This window comes from Triturus cristatus, chromosome 1_2 (genome assembly GCF_964204655.1).
Source record: "Triturus cristatus chromosome 1_2, aTriCri1.1, whole genome shotgun sequence".
Classification (NCBI taxonomy): Eukaryota; Metazoa; Chordata; class Amphibia; order Caudata; family Salamandridae; genus Triturus; species Triturus cristatus.
The window spans coordinates 340,546,576-340,564,273 of NC_140580.1; the positions used below are offsets into that span (position 1 = coordinate 340,546,576).

General features: G+C 44.7%; 1 protein-coding gene across 1 annotated transcript in view; it reads left to right on the forward strand.

Annotated features, from left to right (window-relative positions):
* The first annotated feature begins 3,586 nt into the window (after window positions 1-3,586).
* Window positions 3,587-17,698, forward strand: part of TRIM62 (tripartite motif containing 62) — a 134,350-nt gene continuing 120,238 nt past the window's right edge. The window contains exon 1 of the mRNA XM_085604009.1: window positions 3,587-5,134. Within this exon, the coding sequence (XP_085460135.1) occupies window positions 4,724-5,134 (411 nt within the window). The 5' untranslated portion in view covers window positions 3,587-4,723. The remainder of the gene's footprint in view (window positions 5,135-17,698) is intronic.

Consider the following 17,698-nt stretch of genomic DNA (forward strand, 5'->3'; position numbering starts at 1 on the left):
TTGGCACTAAATAGCTCTCCCCCTATTTTACTCTTTTATTTTACTTTCCATTGTCTGTATTTACAATACTGTGCCATGAGACTGACAGCACATGTATTCTGAGGGAACGATCACGTTAACAAAATTAAAACATTAAGCACTTTAAAGAGATCATGACTCATCGATCATGATTTACCATCATCAAATGTGTACTGCGGTAGACATAGTGGCGATGCAGTGCACGCAAGGTAAATTGTCTTATTTATTTAATTACTTACCTTACTCCTGTCCGTCGTTTGTAGTACTCCACTTAGGGTGACCAGACGTCACGGTTTTCCCTGGACGGTTCCTGTTTTCGGAGCAGTGTCCCCGTGTCCCGACACTTTGCTCCTAATTACAGAAATATCCCCGTTTTTGTGCAGTGCCCGGGTTAATCGGAGAAATTTCCCGTTTTTTAAATAGTGTCTCGCACTGAAACACTATTTAAAAACTGGGACATTTCTCTGCTTACTTAGCACAGGTGCTGAGACGGGTCTCTATTGGGATGTCCATTTTTGCACTCAGGATGAAAAAACAATCTTACTGCTGCAGCAATTCCACCCTTCACTGCCTTTAAAGAGACCTCTTATAATTCTTTCACTGTCTCATCATCCCAGAACGGAAGGATTTTCAATGTTATGTACAAGGAAGCCCAAGTTTGTTGCTTATTTATCTTATGCAGCTAAGAACAACTGACAAAGCGAATAGTCCTGACTTGTTGTAGGTTTAATGTTACATGCATAGCTGCCAAGGTTTCAAATTTCTATGTGTGACATTTTCATAATTTCAGAGTAATTTTGAGTGACATTTTAATTGACTATGAGTGGCACTTTCCTGCGAGCAAAATCAAGATATTAAAACGAGGGAGACTTATAAATATCAGATATGACACCCATTTGAGCAACTAGAAACTCTACGTGAGCTGCTGCAAAGTGTAAGAAATAATGGTTAAACAACTTTCATTTATACTCATGTGTAAGTAAATATACTTAGAATCGTACAAGTATCAGGAAACTCCCTTGCAACATATTAAATCAAGGCTCTCTCTGCACACTAAGTCAGGAGCTGTTTTTTATTTTTTTGTGGTTGTTTGTTTTTTGAGGCTTGCACCTTCAGCCTTTGCTCACTTATACTGGACCCTCTGGTTCCTCCCTGGTAATTAATGATGCTGCGCAGAGAGTCCAGGGCCGCTCTCCAAGGTGGGACCCAGCCCAAACAGGATGTGTGAGGCCCTGCTAACAACACTCTGGTGGCTACTGTTGTTGGATGGGCCAGCAGAAAAATCAACATAAAGATTGCCATCCTTTGCGGTGCCCCCCTCCTTCCCAGCAAACTGAAGTCAGGAGAACATCAGGACTCGGGCCACTCTCTGACGTCATGTGAGTGACCTAGCCCAACAGGAAATCTAGGTCAGAGAGGCCCCAACAATATAAAACACATTTCACGCGGCGCCAGTCTTGCAAAACATTTCACCGTTCTGAGTAACACCGCAGGCGCTGCAGCTGCCTGATCGCGCGCTGTCATTGGCACCCAAGCTTAAAACTTAAACTTACTTGTGCTGTAATACATTCTGCCAAGGCTGGCCCGGCTGCAGGCACTGGCAGGCTCAGGCCGCGAGCCACTGCGTGCCCTGGCAATTCGGGTTTGCTGCTCAATCCGCGTCTCCGGGCCGTGTTGTCCAGGCTGTGCAGTGAGTCATACTTTTCAATCCACAGGGAGCTATGAGTGTCAGAAAGTTAGGATATCACCCCGTGCAATTAGCGGGTCACCCGGGTGACGGTCACTGAAACCTCGACGTCTCTCTCGGCTAAGTCTGTGTCACACATATGATTTGTCTGTAATTCTTCATCCGTGTCTTTGGAGGCGGCTGTTATTTTAGTCCCTTTTCCATGTCTATGACAGCTGTCAAATAGTCCTACTTTTATGTCAACCATTACTGCAAACTGTAGTCCTATTTCTATGTCTACGAACTCTCCCCTTTTTTTATTTTGAGAGTCTGGTCACCCTTACTCCACTACACCCCCCACGCTGCTCCTCCTCCGCCCCGCCGCACTGTCCCGCAGCACTCCCTCGGTGAAACGCCACTGCCCCCCACCCCAAGCTACGTACCCCTCCTCAAACTGCAAATTTTCGAGTTGGCAGGTCTGGATGTTTTTGCAGCTTCACATAACCAGTGTCGCGGCCCTGGTAAGCGACGCTCATAAGTTTGATTACATTAGTACGCAGTACAGGCGAGATCAATCAAGACAGCACACGCTCAGATACTAGTATGGGCCGGATGGTCACGAGCGATCCCGGCCCCTTTATTTATGCTCTCTGGCCACGCCTGGCCAGAGAGTGATACACTGTGTGTGGGTCCTTCCGGGCCCGCGGATATACCTGGAACTAGACCGTTACAACCAGGAGTATGCTGCAGCCCTTCTGAATGCTGCGTCCCTCCCCTTCCACAAATCCGGAAGTGCAATAGGGAATTTGAAATATGTACCTCGTTGGTTGGTGATTATGGTGTTAAAATGCCAAATTACAGATGTCAATACCTAAAATATCAGCTCTTAGAAATGCTATGTACTACTGCCCGTTCATCTTTGTGACCCACCCATCCTTGTTTATGGCCACCCTAGAGCAAGAAACTAGAGCCAGGTCTGATTTTAGTACTGCAAATCCATTACGCCACTGGGGGTCAGCTCTGTTCCAAACTGCCAGCTGCCTCCTTCCCATTCTAAATTGGGCATGGAAGCAGGAAGACCCGCCTGGGCGAGACCCCGGGACATCTTAAGCGTCTCTAGGTCCTGGGCCAAATATAATTTGGGGGGCCCTGTTCGGAACAACTTCAGATTCATGAGCTAATTTCAGTTCTTTCGTGCCCTTTGGCCATGTCACTGAAAGTGCACAGGCACACTGGTTCATATTCTAAATGTATTTACATGTAATACTCAATAGTGACCAATTTTCAATATTGTAATATACAGCAGCAGCTCACTTATATTATTGCAGATTATCTTTGTAACCCCCACCCATTTCTCGTTATGAGGTCCTGTTTTGATCTAAAAGAAACTTTTTAATGGATGTATTGAAAAAAAAACTACACATCACACACACTAAAATGAACTCGAAGAAAAACTGTGTTTAAAACAATCTGTTTAAAAAGTATTCCAGGTCATCTGGGAACGCTTTGCAAAACAGAGGTGGCGGTATAAGGGGGCCACTAAAAAGCTGAGACGCTGGGGCACATCCACTTTGCCTACGCCTTAAAACGTCTCTAGCGAGACCAACTTCTGCAGCCCGGCTCAAGTTTATTCCTCTGTCCGTGAATGAGCGACAGTACGCCGCCAGTCAAGCGAACCCCTTCCAACCTTCCAAACTCCCAACTAAAGCACCGTGAGGCAGGCTGCTGGTGCTGGGGACAGAGTTTACACACATGAGAGGCACGTGCGGGCGCCACAACCAATAGCTTTTTCGGAAGTCTGTGCAGCGCGCTAGGATTGGCTGAGATGTAGTCAGTGCTCCAATCCTAGGTTATTTTGCACACTAGCAGTCCCTCTACTCCTAGAATCTATTGTGTCTTGGAATTGGATGCCATTCGACCCGGAAGTACTGAAATTACAGACTAATATCATCCGCTAAAAGATGAATTACGGATTTACGGCTGAATTCGCGGACGATCCTTATAAGTAGCGGACAGATGGTCTCAAAAATTGTTGGGATGCCATGTGTTAAGCAGGGGTACACTGGAGCTAAGTGTCAGTGAGTAGTTCTCGATGGTTGTGAAGGATCGAGGAGTGCTTGGGATTTGTAAAAGCAAGGGGTGCATTAGAGGGAGCTGCGATTAGAGATGATGTGGCAGTGATGGCTGAGCTGTGGTTTAAGTGGCAGTGAGGAAGCCTTCGGAGGTTGCCCCTATTTGACACCAGTTTAACCAACAACCAGTGGGTAGATAAGGCTGTCGGGCCAGCTAAAACTGTAAGAGCTTAGTGTTTGCTATCGTGGTAGTTTCGCCAATTGTCATGTTCCCACAGGTGGTGTTTTGTTTTCCATCCATTTTATCAGCATGCTTCCCTGCGATTCCGTTAGCAGCTGTCACTGGCATGGGCATCACTAGCGACTAGCACTCGCACGTACGTTAAATTGCTAGGCAACGTAATATAACTAGATCTGTGATGTTTACAGAGTAGAAATGAAGGAAGGGTTGAATCAATCCACCATAAAGATGATTCTCTTTTTGCGCATGCAAGACTTGTGTCATCAAATCGAGCTTAAGATATTTTCCAAGTATGTTGCAGTTTTATTTTCTCATGAAAAGGGTTATTAGTAACATACTTTCTTTTGAGCTGCTGCAGCCTAGCAAGAACATTGCTTTGTGGGAGCAGGCCATTTTTGAGCTAACGTAGACCTCCAGAACCAATTATTCATGAACTGTGACAGACATTAATTTTCTAGTAAGAAATTATAGTATGTGAATGTGACTTCTATGTGTTAAGTCAAGCTGGAAACCTAAAGACACAACCCTATTGGTGATCAGAGAGGCCTTAGACATAGACCGGATGTTCATTGCGATGTGAATAGCAGGGATTTAATTTTCCCAGTTTGCACAAAAAGACCTAGTTGATAGTTTTATTTAATATTTATGCGAAGGAAGCTGTTTAGGGACCAGGTATTTTTTGCTAGCTGCGGTTAGCGTCTTAATCGGGGTCAAACTTTCGCCTCGATGATGGCGTGTTGCTTAAAGGATGAACTGCTTTGCTCCATTTGCCTGAGCATCTACCAGGACCCTGTAAGCTTCGGCTGCGAGCACTACTTCTGCCGTAAGTGCATCACGGAGCACTGGAGTCGGCAGGAGCACCAAGTCGCCCGGGATTGCCCCGAGTGCCGCAGGACGTTTGCTGAACCCACTCTCTCACCCAGCCTGAAGCTTTCAAACATTGTCGAGCGGTACGCTGCCTTCCCTCTTGATGCCATCCTAAATGCTCAAAGGAGCTCCTTTCCGTGTAAGGACCACGAAAAGGTTAAGCTCTTCTGCCTGACTGATCGGGCCGTGGTCTGCTTCTTCTGTGACGAGCCGTCCCTCCATGAGCAGCACCAGGTGACCAACATTGACGAAGCCTTCGAGGAGCTCCAGGTAAGATGCAACAGTTTGTGAACCATGTACCTGATTTAGCGGTGACATTAATTATTGAGTGCAGAATCGTGTATTTTGCACGCCAAGGTTGGATTTAAAATTGGGTAAGAGCTGAAGACTGTTTGGGGCACAATTGCTAGTACACAACATACTTACTGCATTGGGCATTGATGGGGTTGTTGAAGGTGTCTCCCATCTGTCTGTAGACTGCATGGGTTATTCTCGTTTAGCAATCTCGGAAAAACGAGAAGTGCTGATGTTCACATTCCAAGGCAGCCGCAAACTGCACGTCTCGGGTGCAAATTATGCAACCGTAAAATCAGATTGTACGGGGCTTAGTATTTAACGGGGAGCACTTTGCAGCTTGTTCTGCTTTCTGCAATTGAGAATGGGGAATAAGACATGAATACTATACGTATTTCTCCATTCCGAGGTTTGCAAATCGTGCATTTGCTGTATATGCTTAGCCGTTCTGTGTCAGATTTCACTTGGCTGAAATGGGCGTTTCAAAATCCCTGGTCTGAGCAATTTGCTACTGACTCGGGTGTAAACATGAGTTTGTGCCAGATTGGATATTTTCAAGTCGGAAGGAAACGCAGCCTGAGTTTGTAGCGAATGTAACCTGCTGAAAGAGCCCATCTCTTGTTTACAATCTTTGGAAAAACACAATCGGTATACGATGAGTTACTCTTGGACTAGATAAATACTGTAATTTTAGAAATATTGAAAAGCAATATTGGATAAAACACTACAGATAGAGGCGCACAATGTCCTTTTAAGTGGAAATTTGAGAGGTGCAGTAAAAAACCTTGAATAATTTTCCCGTTATTCCTCTAGTTTGCAGTCTGAGAAACTGGCTTTACCCAGTCTATGTCCACAGACACGTTTTGTTAAGGAGCTTTCTCAGGTGTAGGCATGTGACCCTGGTAGGGGGTCAACTTCTTTCCACCCAGTGTACAAAAAAGGTTCTCTGTTCTGTGAACCCATCCTTGTTTCTGTTTAGAAAAAAAGGTACTTCCGAACTTTTGCTATCTGGACTTCTATTCTCTACTTTAGATTGTAAAATAAATTGTAGTCATAACACCATACGTGCACATGCCTGTTGGGAAGCCAGAAGTATGACCTGACCACAGTGTATTTTATTTTTTTATCTAAACTTCACGGGTTAATTGAGCCCCATCCTATAACCATCAGGTAATCTTTCATGACTCCAGGTAGTATTAAATGGTATATGAATGAACAAGTGTATTCTTTGAGGTTTACATTGTGAAATCAAGATATCTCACTTGTGGTGTCGCATGACAACATTGCCTCTAGCTCCCGGCAGCTCCTGCTGATAATTTATTTGTGATTATTCTTGCTGTACCACTAATCTCCAATGCTAGCTTAACGCGCAATATAAATATTAAGAGTCAATGCAGTTGTCATAATATAGTATCAGCATTATATTGTACAAGCATTTAGTTAGCGCTTCATAACATGTAAAGGTGCCAAAATGCATTGGCACATGAGTAGCATTCTACACTATTGGGTTGTGTTTATCTGGAAAAGTCTTTTATTACAAGGTGGCAAGCATATTGATGTCCTGCATGACTGACCATGGTGGGCTATTATCCTGACAAGGTTTGCTGTGCTTAAGCATGTAACAAGGGGAAAAGATTAGAGGAATGGAATGCAGAAAGCGTTATGCTTATGGCTATACCTGTGCGAAGGGCCGCTGAGGAACCCACGGTCGAAGACCCCGGTATGCACAGGACACAGGCAGTCATGGCAGATAATCTATATGGTCCCCCTAATAGCAGCAGCTCACTGATTTTGTGGAGGGGGCCAGCCTACTCCATCCAGCGCAATCTTGTTTTAGAGCTTCCTACAGTACTGAGTCTGCCTTAGTCGAAGTCTCCGAAGCTATTCAAGACTCTTTGGACTCAAGTGGAAGTGCAGCCCTCATAAGGCTGGATCTGTCAGCGGCATTTGATACCGTTCCCCATGCACTGCTTCTAACTCGGCTAGCGGACATGGGTATCTCAGGGCTGGCCTGGAGGTTGCTGTAATCCTTCCTTGAAGGGCGTTCGCAACAGGTCTGGCTCCTGCCTCTCTCGTATCCACCCCAATCTGTGACCACTGGAGTGCCGCAGGGGTCCTCTTTGAGCCCCCTGCTCTTTAATATCTATGTCACTCCCCTGGTCCAATTAGTGGAAGAGCAGGGTGCCAAGATTGTTGCTTACGCCAATGATTCCCAACTTCTGTTCACCTAGGGTAAATCGGAGTTTTCTACTTTGAAGACGAAAGAGCGTCTGATAGCTGTTTTCCAATGGCTCTGTGCCATCCAACTCAAATGTAATGAGGATAAGTCAGAAATCCTTGTTTATGGAAAGTTTCCCCCCGGTTCAGGGAATCTCTCTGGCTGTCTGAATATCCTATGCCATCCTCGTCTGGACTACCAGTAAAAAAATCTGGGCATCTGGTTCGACGAGCAGTTGTCCTTCTTGACCCAGATTAAAAAATTGGCCGGGAGTTGCTTTGGGATATTAATGTCCCTCAAGAAATTCCTTCCACTGTTACCAAGGACAGTGAAGGAAACAGTGACTCGGGCACTGATCCTTTCTCGAGTAGACTATGCCAATGGGTTGTATCGGGGCCTTCCTGACTACACTCTTTAAAAACTGCAGGTGGTCCAGAATGCAGCAGCTAGGCTGGTGCTCATCATTCCCATCAGAAAAAGCGTCAAGTAACATCTGCGTATGCTTCACTGGCTACCTGTTATGAAACGCGTTAAGTTTAAGGCCCTGGTCATAGCACACCGTGCTTTGTATGCTGGAGGACCTGCATATCTCAGGAAGCGCTTTGCTTTCTACACGCCTGCCAGACATTTGAGATCGTCATCTCAGCTGCTTGCACAGGTTCCTCGTGTGCGTTTTCAAAGAATGGGGGGCAGATCTCTTGCCGTTAGGGCAGCCATAGCCTGGAATTCCTTGCCCTTTTCTTTATGCAGTATTAGGAGCTGGGGAAATTTAAGAAACGGCTCAAAATTTTTCTGTTTTCATCTCTTCTCAACTAGCACCTCATAGGCTCGCGCCGGGACACTCCCAGGAGTAGCTGCGCGCGTTATAAAAAACCCAATAATAACAGTTGAGCAACTCACAGGCATGTGTTGGATACAGACCGCTTTGGTAAAGAGACCACCAGCCCTGATTCCAGAGAAAATGCTGCTTAGGTTCCATCCAAGAGCAACCAGTGAACAACTCACAGGCATGCTATAAATAGGGGCAGCCTTAGGGAACAATCTAAAGAATCTATAGATGAGTTAAAAGTAATAAAACACTAGTACTTGAAGCAAAAAATTGTGTACTGACCTGGTGGTATGAAAACAGAAGTTATAGATTGAAAAAATATCAGGCCTAGATCTGGAGTGAATGGGCATTTTGTAGGGGCAGGCATTTGAAAGTGGGACAGCGTGACAACAATAACCAACTATCTGTTGGAAGCCTTATCCAGAGAGAATATCTAGAGATTGCAGTTTGCTTATCTCATTCAAATGCTAAAATCTTTACCATTTGATCAAGCTCATTGGACAATCATCTCATCCACAGACATGAATGATCCAGAAAGTACATGCAATGCTAGAATTGTGAAAAATAAATAATTCTAGATTTTTGGCCAAGAATGGTGAACATTACTATAACTCTACTCTTGCCCTTCAAGATTAGCAAATTCAAAAACAGTAGTTAGTACACGGTCAGTAAATTCAACAGTACACACTTAGCATGAACCTTAAGCTACATAGCCTATTCTCACATGCTGCTATCTTCATAAAGAAATTTCAAAGCAAGGAGGAGACAGATCAGCATTTCATGCAAGTATCAGCGCATGCCGCTGAATACTCTCGATGAGCTTAAATTGTGTACTTTAAATTTATAGTTCAGACCATGCTATTTTTCTTTTCTTGTTTTATTTGTCTGTGCTCTTCATTCAGTTCCTACCCATCCAAACATGAAAAAGAAAAAAAAAATCTCTCTCCAAACAGATATTCGTTAGAAACGTGAGTGTCAGAATCTCAGTTATTTTAAGTTTTGCAGTTATATTTCTAAATTAAGCCGGCACTTTAGACAAGAATCTTATTCTTCTGGCGAATAAATACAAAATCGAAAATCCGTCCAGATCTCTCTCATCATTTCTCTCAGTCCTCGTGTCTCTGCTAAACTGTGCACTGTTTGCGAGATATCAGAGGAAAGGAGTTTGGTAACTGAAGGGAGCCCACCCAAAATGCCACATTCTAGGAACGCCACTGTATGGCACCGCTCATTTCCAATTTGATTTGGGTCAAAATTAGAAAAAATTATGTTATTAAATGTTTAGGAAACGAGACTATGGGTATAAGCAGTGGGATGTTAACTATTCCGTCCAACATTAAGTAGGAAACGTTTGTGGTGAGCCTGGTGCAGTCTCAACCCTAGTCGGAGCACCAGAAATTGTGGATGACACAGACCCAGTCATTCTTGTATTAAGCCCAACTGGTAACTGGCCTTCGATGCTCCTAAATATTTTATTATAGGGAAAGAAAGGAGCCTTTGTTAATAATCAGCTGCCTTCTCGGGTAAAAGAAGCCTTTGTTATTTACTTTCAAAGAGTGAGGACCTCATTCATCTATTGGATATACTGTTTATGGAATATGGTGCGTATGTGTTCTTCCATCCGTCCTTTGCTTTTGATGACCAAGATGGAAGCTAACTATATATCTCTTCATGGAAGAATGGGTAATGCAAGAGCTGTTGGGGTAATGAGTTCCAGAATGACAGTGGAAGAGTGAACTTCACATTTTATAACTAGGTTTCAGTGGCACCTTCAAGCAGCTTGCAGACAGTTGAGTGCGAGAGCTGGTTTCCGAGACTGAGTTAGCTTGGGTGGGGCTCTGCATGTGCAGCCCTGCATGGCCTTTGCACTCTAAAGCCCCGTATGTGTGGCAGGACCACAGACCCTATCACTGGAGCGAGGGACCTGGTGCAGAAGTTTAAAAAAAAAAACGTGGTAGAACCCTCCGTTCATTAGTAGACAAAGTGGTAATGTCTACGGGAAACCATCATGTTGCCAAGTTACTAAGTACAAGAAGGACATTGCAAGGAAACATTTAGATACCTACTCACAGGAATAGCTGTTGCTTAATCTCAGTGTTTACAGTGCCACAATCCAGAGAGTATGGAAAATATTTCTGGAAACACCCCCTCTTCAGGGAGGATTGAGCTACCATTGCTTGGGATAGAGTGGAGGGAGAGGTGTGTGGGTAGTGGGTTTGGGTAGTTTGTATGTGTGAGTGCCGAAGCCTCTTAATGTCCCGGTACAGAAGCCTATCCAGGCTGAGTTGCCGGGTAGGAAGGGACCTTCTAAATATAAGGAAACCTCGAATGGGATTGCTAAGGGCATTGGTCTTGATCAAGCTTACTCGTCCAGAATTTGCATTAATCCCCCCAGAGAAACCCAGCCAGAGGAATCTCTCCCAAAAGCGTCTCCTACTTTTCCACCGGTAAATTTGCCCCCAGAATGCCACCCGTATGTTGCCATACTTACCAACGTACCCACTTTGAAGGAAGATCAATATGAATCCTATCAGGCTTTAAAAAATAAAACCATGTACTGGTTAAAGTCTAATAGACCTCTTCCTAGAGGTTTAGATGGGTTGATCCTAGGAGTGAGAAGGGTAGGGTGGGTAGGTTATGGCCGTAAGCACCTAGAAGGAGATTGTGTGGTGGTAAACTTTAAAGACATTAGGGTTGCCCAAACTATATGCAATCCAGAGTACGCAATTGGGGGGGCAAACATTGGTGTAGTAGACTTAACCTATTTTTACCCTAGGTCCGCAGCAAATTACAATGGTGCACATTCTGGTGGGGGTTGGAGCAACGATCCTATCTATCCCGTGAATCCTGCTTTCCCTCATTTATTTCAACCGGCGTTTTGGCCCGGGTATTATGGGGGGCCGTCGGGATATTGAACCGACACGTGCCATGGGGTGGTCTGTAGGGATCATTGCCCAGGTGTTGCTCCTGTGCCTAACGTGCCGAATAAAAGCAATGTTTCTTTTCCCTCTCAGTTGGATAAAGCCACTAATTTACCACAGGACTTTAACTGTAGGGAGTCGGTTGTGGCGGATCCAGATATTAAGATTCTTTGCTGGAACGTCGCGGGTCTTTCAAGGAAGCTGGGACTTCCGGACTGGAATGGGCTTGTGGAGGGCTACTCCATTAGCATTTTCCAGGAAACATGGTGCAGGGAACCCTGCCACAAGGTAGGTTATTCGACTTATTTTGTTCCTGCTGTCCCCCCAGTCTCAGGCAAGGGACGCCCTTCGGGCGGTCTCCTCATTTGGGTTGATGTTGCTCTTGATTGTCAGGTGGTTCAGCATCCTACCAATTCTCCCGACCTCCTCAATATTACTATAAAGGGCACACGGGGCGGCCTCCTCCTGGAAATTTTTAACGTCTATGCCAGAGGTACGAAGGGTGGTATACTATCGGCCACAATACCCTTACTAGAAGATCTGCTTAGGCAGCGCCCCAATAAATCTCGCATTTGGGTGGCAGGAGATCTGAATTGCACGTTTGAGCCCTTGGGCCTGGACGATATATTGGGAAGTGGTGAGGAGGACTCCAGGAGGGGTATTCCTGCCCTAGCGCTACCTCCCATTAAGAGGTGGTCCCAAGTGGCGGTACAGATCAACTCACTTAACATGGAATTTGATCTTAGGGCTGTTAATGGGAGGTCCAAATCTGACCTAGTGGGTGCCCATACTTATAATCATACGTCTAGTATAGATTACATTCTTCTTGACGCAAGTCTATGGAGCATCTTGAAGGATATGGAGATCATACCTACCATTGAGAGTGATCATAATCTCCTCTCACTCTCTCTCTCTTTTGCCAGTGGTTAACTGTCAAGGGGGGATTATCGTCCCATATAGCACCTATTTCCCACGAAGTTCTCCCATCTAATTGTGGTAGACGGCTGAAGTGGGCAAAGCTTATTATGTCCGAAGAGAAAGTGGCGGATATAGGGGCACTCCTGGCCGCAGCACTGCAAGTCGGAGTCGCTGATCCGATCGCCCGAGGAGATTACGCTAACCTTCTGCGACTTAACTAGGGCATTGAGTGACTTATTTATTCTCCCTAGCATGGCTTCCCGTGCTAACAGGAAGGTGCTGCCGAAATCGCAGGGTTGGTTTACAAAAAAATGCAGAGTTAAGAAAAAAGCGCTGGTTGGGGCTGTTAAATATAAATCCCAGGTAGCTATCAGGCTTGCAAGGAAAGACTACTCCCAGACTTTAAAGGCAGCAAAAAAAGAGGGGGAGGAGAAGTTCTGGGCGGACCTCTTGGCTGCAAGCATGGAAAGGAATGCTAGGGGATTTTGGAGTTTGGTAAGATCTAGGGATAGGCCTGTTGACACTTTGCTGACATGTAATATCCCAGCTCAGAATTGGTTTAGCCACTTTTTGTCCCTTTATACACCTGTTGAGGGGGTCCTTAACCACTCCTTCACTCTGATGGTTGAGGCAGTGGACACTGAGGCGTATCTCTTTACCGACAGAGAAGTGGAGCTCGTAATCAAGTCCCTGGTCCCCCTAAAAGCTGCTGGGCCTGATGGGATACCCGGTGACTTGTTACGTGCTAATCCTAAGCAATGGGGGAAGTTGGTTTCTACCCTATTGAATGCAATTATGGGGGGAGCATCTGTACCGGAATCCTGGAAAGGGGCGGAGGTTGTCCCGATATTCAAGAAGGGTTGTCGGGACAACCCTGCCAACTATAGGCCCATAAGCCTTATTGATTCATCCCAAAAGGTGGTAGGGAAGGTGATTCTGGGGAGAATCCTCCAATGGGTGGATGACAATAAGATTTTATCTGATTTCCAGGCTGGTTTTCGCTCTGGAACCGGGACTATCGAGCAAGTCTTTAGACTGGCGCTCCTGTATTGGAAGGTGGTGGTGCTGGGCAAGGGCAGTCTTTATTTGGCCTTCATTGCCCTCAAGACTGCCTTTGACCTGGTACCTAGAGAGGAACTGTGGAGGGTCTTGCAGGGTTTGGGGTTGCCCTCCTATATCCTATCACTCCTGATAAAACTACATACAGACAATTATGCACAGGTCCGGTGGGGTAAGAATGGGGAGAAAACTGATAGAATTCCTGTAAGTAGGGGTGTCCGCCAGGGATGTGTGTTAGCTCCCACCCTATTCTCTCTTTATGTGAATGGGGTGCATGAGCATTTGCTTCAAGAACCTGCTGATGCACCGTCCCTGGCGGGCACTCGGATCCCTACACTGCTTTTTGCAGATGATACCCTCCTTATTGCAAAGACCCCCCAGGGCCTCCAAAAACTTCTTAATCGCTTTCAGGAGTTTTGTTCCCTTAGGGGATTGGTGATCAATGTCGATAAGACCAAATATTTGATCATGAATCCCCCTGGGAAACTGGGGCGCCTTCCCGTGTTGAACTCTGCCTACCTGGAGAGGGTATCAGAGTTTGATTACCTGGGAATCCGCCTTAGCGACTCTATGTGTTGGAATCCGCACATCAACAAGATGCTTCTTAATCACAAAAGGGTGGGTGGTGCCTTGCTCAAGGAACATCGTACTTCCACAAAACAATTTATTGCCCCAGTTGTGGAGATTTATAAAGCTAGAGGGGTTAGTGCTGCCTTGTATGGGGCAGAGTTGTGGGGCATAGGCAATCTTGACGTGCTTGCAAAATCGGAGAGCAAATGTTTGAAAGATCTGATGGCTCTCCCTTCGAGTACACCCACAGTTCCAGTTTTGCTGGACTTAGGCTGTAGATCAATTGCGGATCAAGCTCGACTACGACCCTTGCTCTTGTGGGCCCGCTTGTGGAGGGTCCCTGAACTAGCCTCCTATGCGGAGAACTGTCCGAGGTGATGTCTATGGGGGGCTGGTGTAAGATTAAATGGTTGAGGGTCGTTAAACATCTTTTGGGGGAATTGGGCTTAGGTGAAGCTTGGGCTACTCTATCTGCCCCTCCCAAAGCCACTCTAAAGAAATTGTATTGGGACTGGGTTTCGTTTAAACTTACTGTTGATCCACGCCAATGCAAGTCAACTGTAGCCGTTTTGAGGATTAAAGACGTGGTAGCTTACGAACCATATCTCGATATGATTTCTATTCCTTTTGATAGGGCCTTATATTTTAAATTCAGAGTAGGGATCCTACCTGTAGGTGATTTGATATCCCGATGGAAATTGGCCCCCCAGCCCTCCCCCTTTTGTTCCCTCTGCTCCACGCGGGTCTAGACTGTGGCACATATTCTTTTTGAATGCCCTGATTATTGCTCTCCCAGGAGGTACTGGCTTAGACCACTTTGTAGACAGTTGGGAACTCGCAATCACACAGTGGCCCTACGTATTTTATTGTCCGACACATCCACTTTGGTGGTTTGTGCTGTGTCTAAATTTTTAAAGTGGTCCTGGTTGATTCGTGCAAAAAGGCTTTCCGTATCAATTTCATTCTGATCTTAACTGTACTAATTGTATTTATTAAGCATTGTTTTTATTGTCTTGTTGGAAAAGTGTTTTCCTTTTTCTGCTGTTTTTCTTAACTGTTGAACTGCTTTTAAGATATTTTATGTATCGAAATAAAGCCTATCAAAAATGTGTGAGTGACTCTAAGGGACAGTGAGTGTGTATGTGTAACCTCAAGTTTGTTTAGGTTTTCGCTGTCCAGGGAACTGTAGTTACATTTCTCCTTTTGCCCCGATGCTGCAGCGGCAGTTAATGAACTTTCTTTGTATGGCAGCCAGAAAGCTTTTTAATGTACTTTTATTGTACTTCTCTGCAAACAGAATGTAGCTACCTACAATTTGCATGGAACATGCCACGTATACCTAGTATTTAACAAAATACCTAGAAATTGTGGCTGCTTACGGGGAGGTTTGTAGTGCATCATCCGTTAAATCGTAGGTATAAACATTCTAGGTGTTTGCTGTAGGCTTATCACTAACCTGGCACAATTCCCCATTTAAGTTCAGAATTCCCTATTTTGAGGTGAGCACATTTCTTAGTGATACGGTCTCTAAAAGGGAACAGTGATGTGAGAACGTGCTTCTATTTTGAAAGATTCTTAGCTATCGATGCTGCTATTTGGGCTGTGGTGGTAGGACAAAAGGCAGAGGCTGTGTCCCAGAATGCCAGCTTTGAGGGCATCAGATAGAGAGGGCCAGCAGCTCGGTGGGAGGTTTTAGGGAGTGACTGGGGTAAAGTAAATGCATTTTTAAGGAAAGTTATGGGAGTCCTTACTGGAAGTGTAATGTCTACTATTCTGTAGTATATTCAAACTTTTGTGGGTTTTCTTGTCCACACTTGGGCCATTTTTCTTCAGTGAATGCGTATGTTGCTTAATGTGTACAAGTCTAGGTACACGCTAGGTACCTAGCTAGGATCCATAAACATGTTTTAGGGATCTTCAATGCCAGAAAGAGTATCAGTTTTTACTTTTTTTTTTTTTTACTGTCACAAAAATGTATGACCATAACGTTATAACTATGCATGTGTTCTGTAATCCTTGTTATCCATTCTGAAGAGTACTATCGTCATACAACAGTACAACCAACGCCCTTTTTTTATTTTGGCAATATTCTTTTTAACGTTTTTATTTCAGATTCGAACTAGCTAGTACAATCATATAGAAACAGTACTAGCGACCATGTGGGCACAGACAACCTCCAACTTGCTACTACTGTTAAAACAAGCATTGGTATAGCCAATAGGTCTCGCCTTTGGGACCTTATAAGTGTTTAGTTATGCAGCACAATATTCTTGGTGCAACAACATCAACTGTTGCATGGCTAAACACTTCTAAGGTCCCAAAGGCGAGACCTATTGGCTATGCCAATGGTTGTTTTAACAGTAGTAGCAAGTTGGAGGTTGGCTGTGCCCACAGAGAAAGGACAGGTCCTTCCCTAACCCACCCCTACTTATCCTCTAATTATTTCCTTGCCTGAGGTGAATCCAGTTTTCCCACCAGAGTGAGCATCTAGTGGTTGTACATCTCTAGTGGCACATGATCATTACCCACCACGGTGCATTCTTGGAGACAAATAAGTGCTACCCTTCCCAGAAACTTTTCAGTGACACAGCCACAGACCGGTTGCTTGGAAAAATAGAGAGATGCACCAACGCTTAATTAACCATGGGCAGCTCCCAGCTGCCAAGGAGTGGATGTATATGCTGGAGCTCCGCGCCAGCTTTGAGGACAACACTGCCATTGAACACACCTTTGTTTTCACAACGGGGAATTCAGAGATATCCATTGAAGGCCTAACACAAGTCTGAAACACCTGCTGGAGCCCTTTAAGCCTGTTAGCTGCTGCCACAGACTTGCCTACATTCAGGCACCAGTCCAAGGTGTCACAGTAGTGAAGCCAATCAATAAGAAGGTAACAGTAGCATAGCCTAATATTAGATTTATTAGTCTGATAAATGTTTTCTGTGAAGTGTTAGGAAAATTAATTTTATGCAGTTTGTAAGAGCGAATGAGGACTTTCTTCCAATCGAGTGAGGTGGGTTACGGGAAAACCATGCAACAGTTGATCATTGTTTTTGCTGTCTTGGCCAGAAGTCACTGCAACAAAATGAAAGATTTTGTTGCTGTTTTGTTGACTTGCGAACAGCATTAGATTGGGTAGTCTCTGGGTCCATTTGAAAAAAATTAAGTCCTTGGAATATCCATGTTTACTATCAATTGGGGACCATGTGAGGAAAGATTTTACTGGAGGACTTTCTACACAAATTGATATTATAAATGGTCTCGGCCAAGGGTATGTGTTGGCTCATGGCCTCTTTAGCTTATACTTGGCAGATCTTCCGACAATCTTAAGGCAAATTAATTCTTCCCAACGATGGGGAGGGTAGAAGTACACCATCCCTTTCTATTGTATTTAGGTAGCCTAGTACTACTTGATGATACTGCATGGGATTACAAAGACAATCCGTCGAGGGCTTGTAATGCATGGCTACTCGCCCGTAAGGGTCTCAAAGTAAGCATGAGCCCCTTTCTCCTATTGTAAAGTGAATCATCGGATAGCTCATGCAGACTGTGAAAAAAAACCTAAATATTAGTCTTTAGGAAAAGGCAATTAAATGATATGTGGCATCTGGGAGATAAGAATGTGGAGGAAGCAAATGCACACAAGTACCTGGTGTTACAACTGTCACCGAATTTAGAGAGGGAACAAACTACTTTATTATCTGAAAGTTAGACGCATGATACCACTCTTTGATTCTGCTGCATAATTCCTATACAGGTATGGTTCCATCTTTGGCTCCTAATGGATCAGAACGATTGTGTGCTGATCCAAGAGTCTTCTGGGAGCCTAAAGAAAGTAATGGGTTGAAGACGGTGTTAAACTTGTTTTCTGGTATTGTGAGAAGGGCAATAAGATGTGAACTAAAGATATCTTCTCGGTCATCATTTTGAGCTTTTCAAATAAACTGACCAAGAAAGAAAACACTAGTGATGTCATTTCTATGTTGTAACGAGCCTTCAATAATCTAATGAATTGGGGATAAACC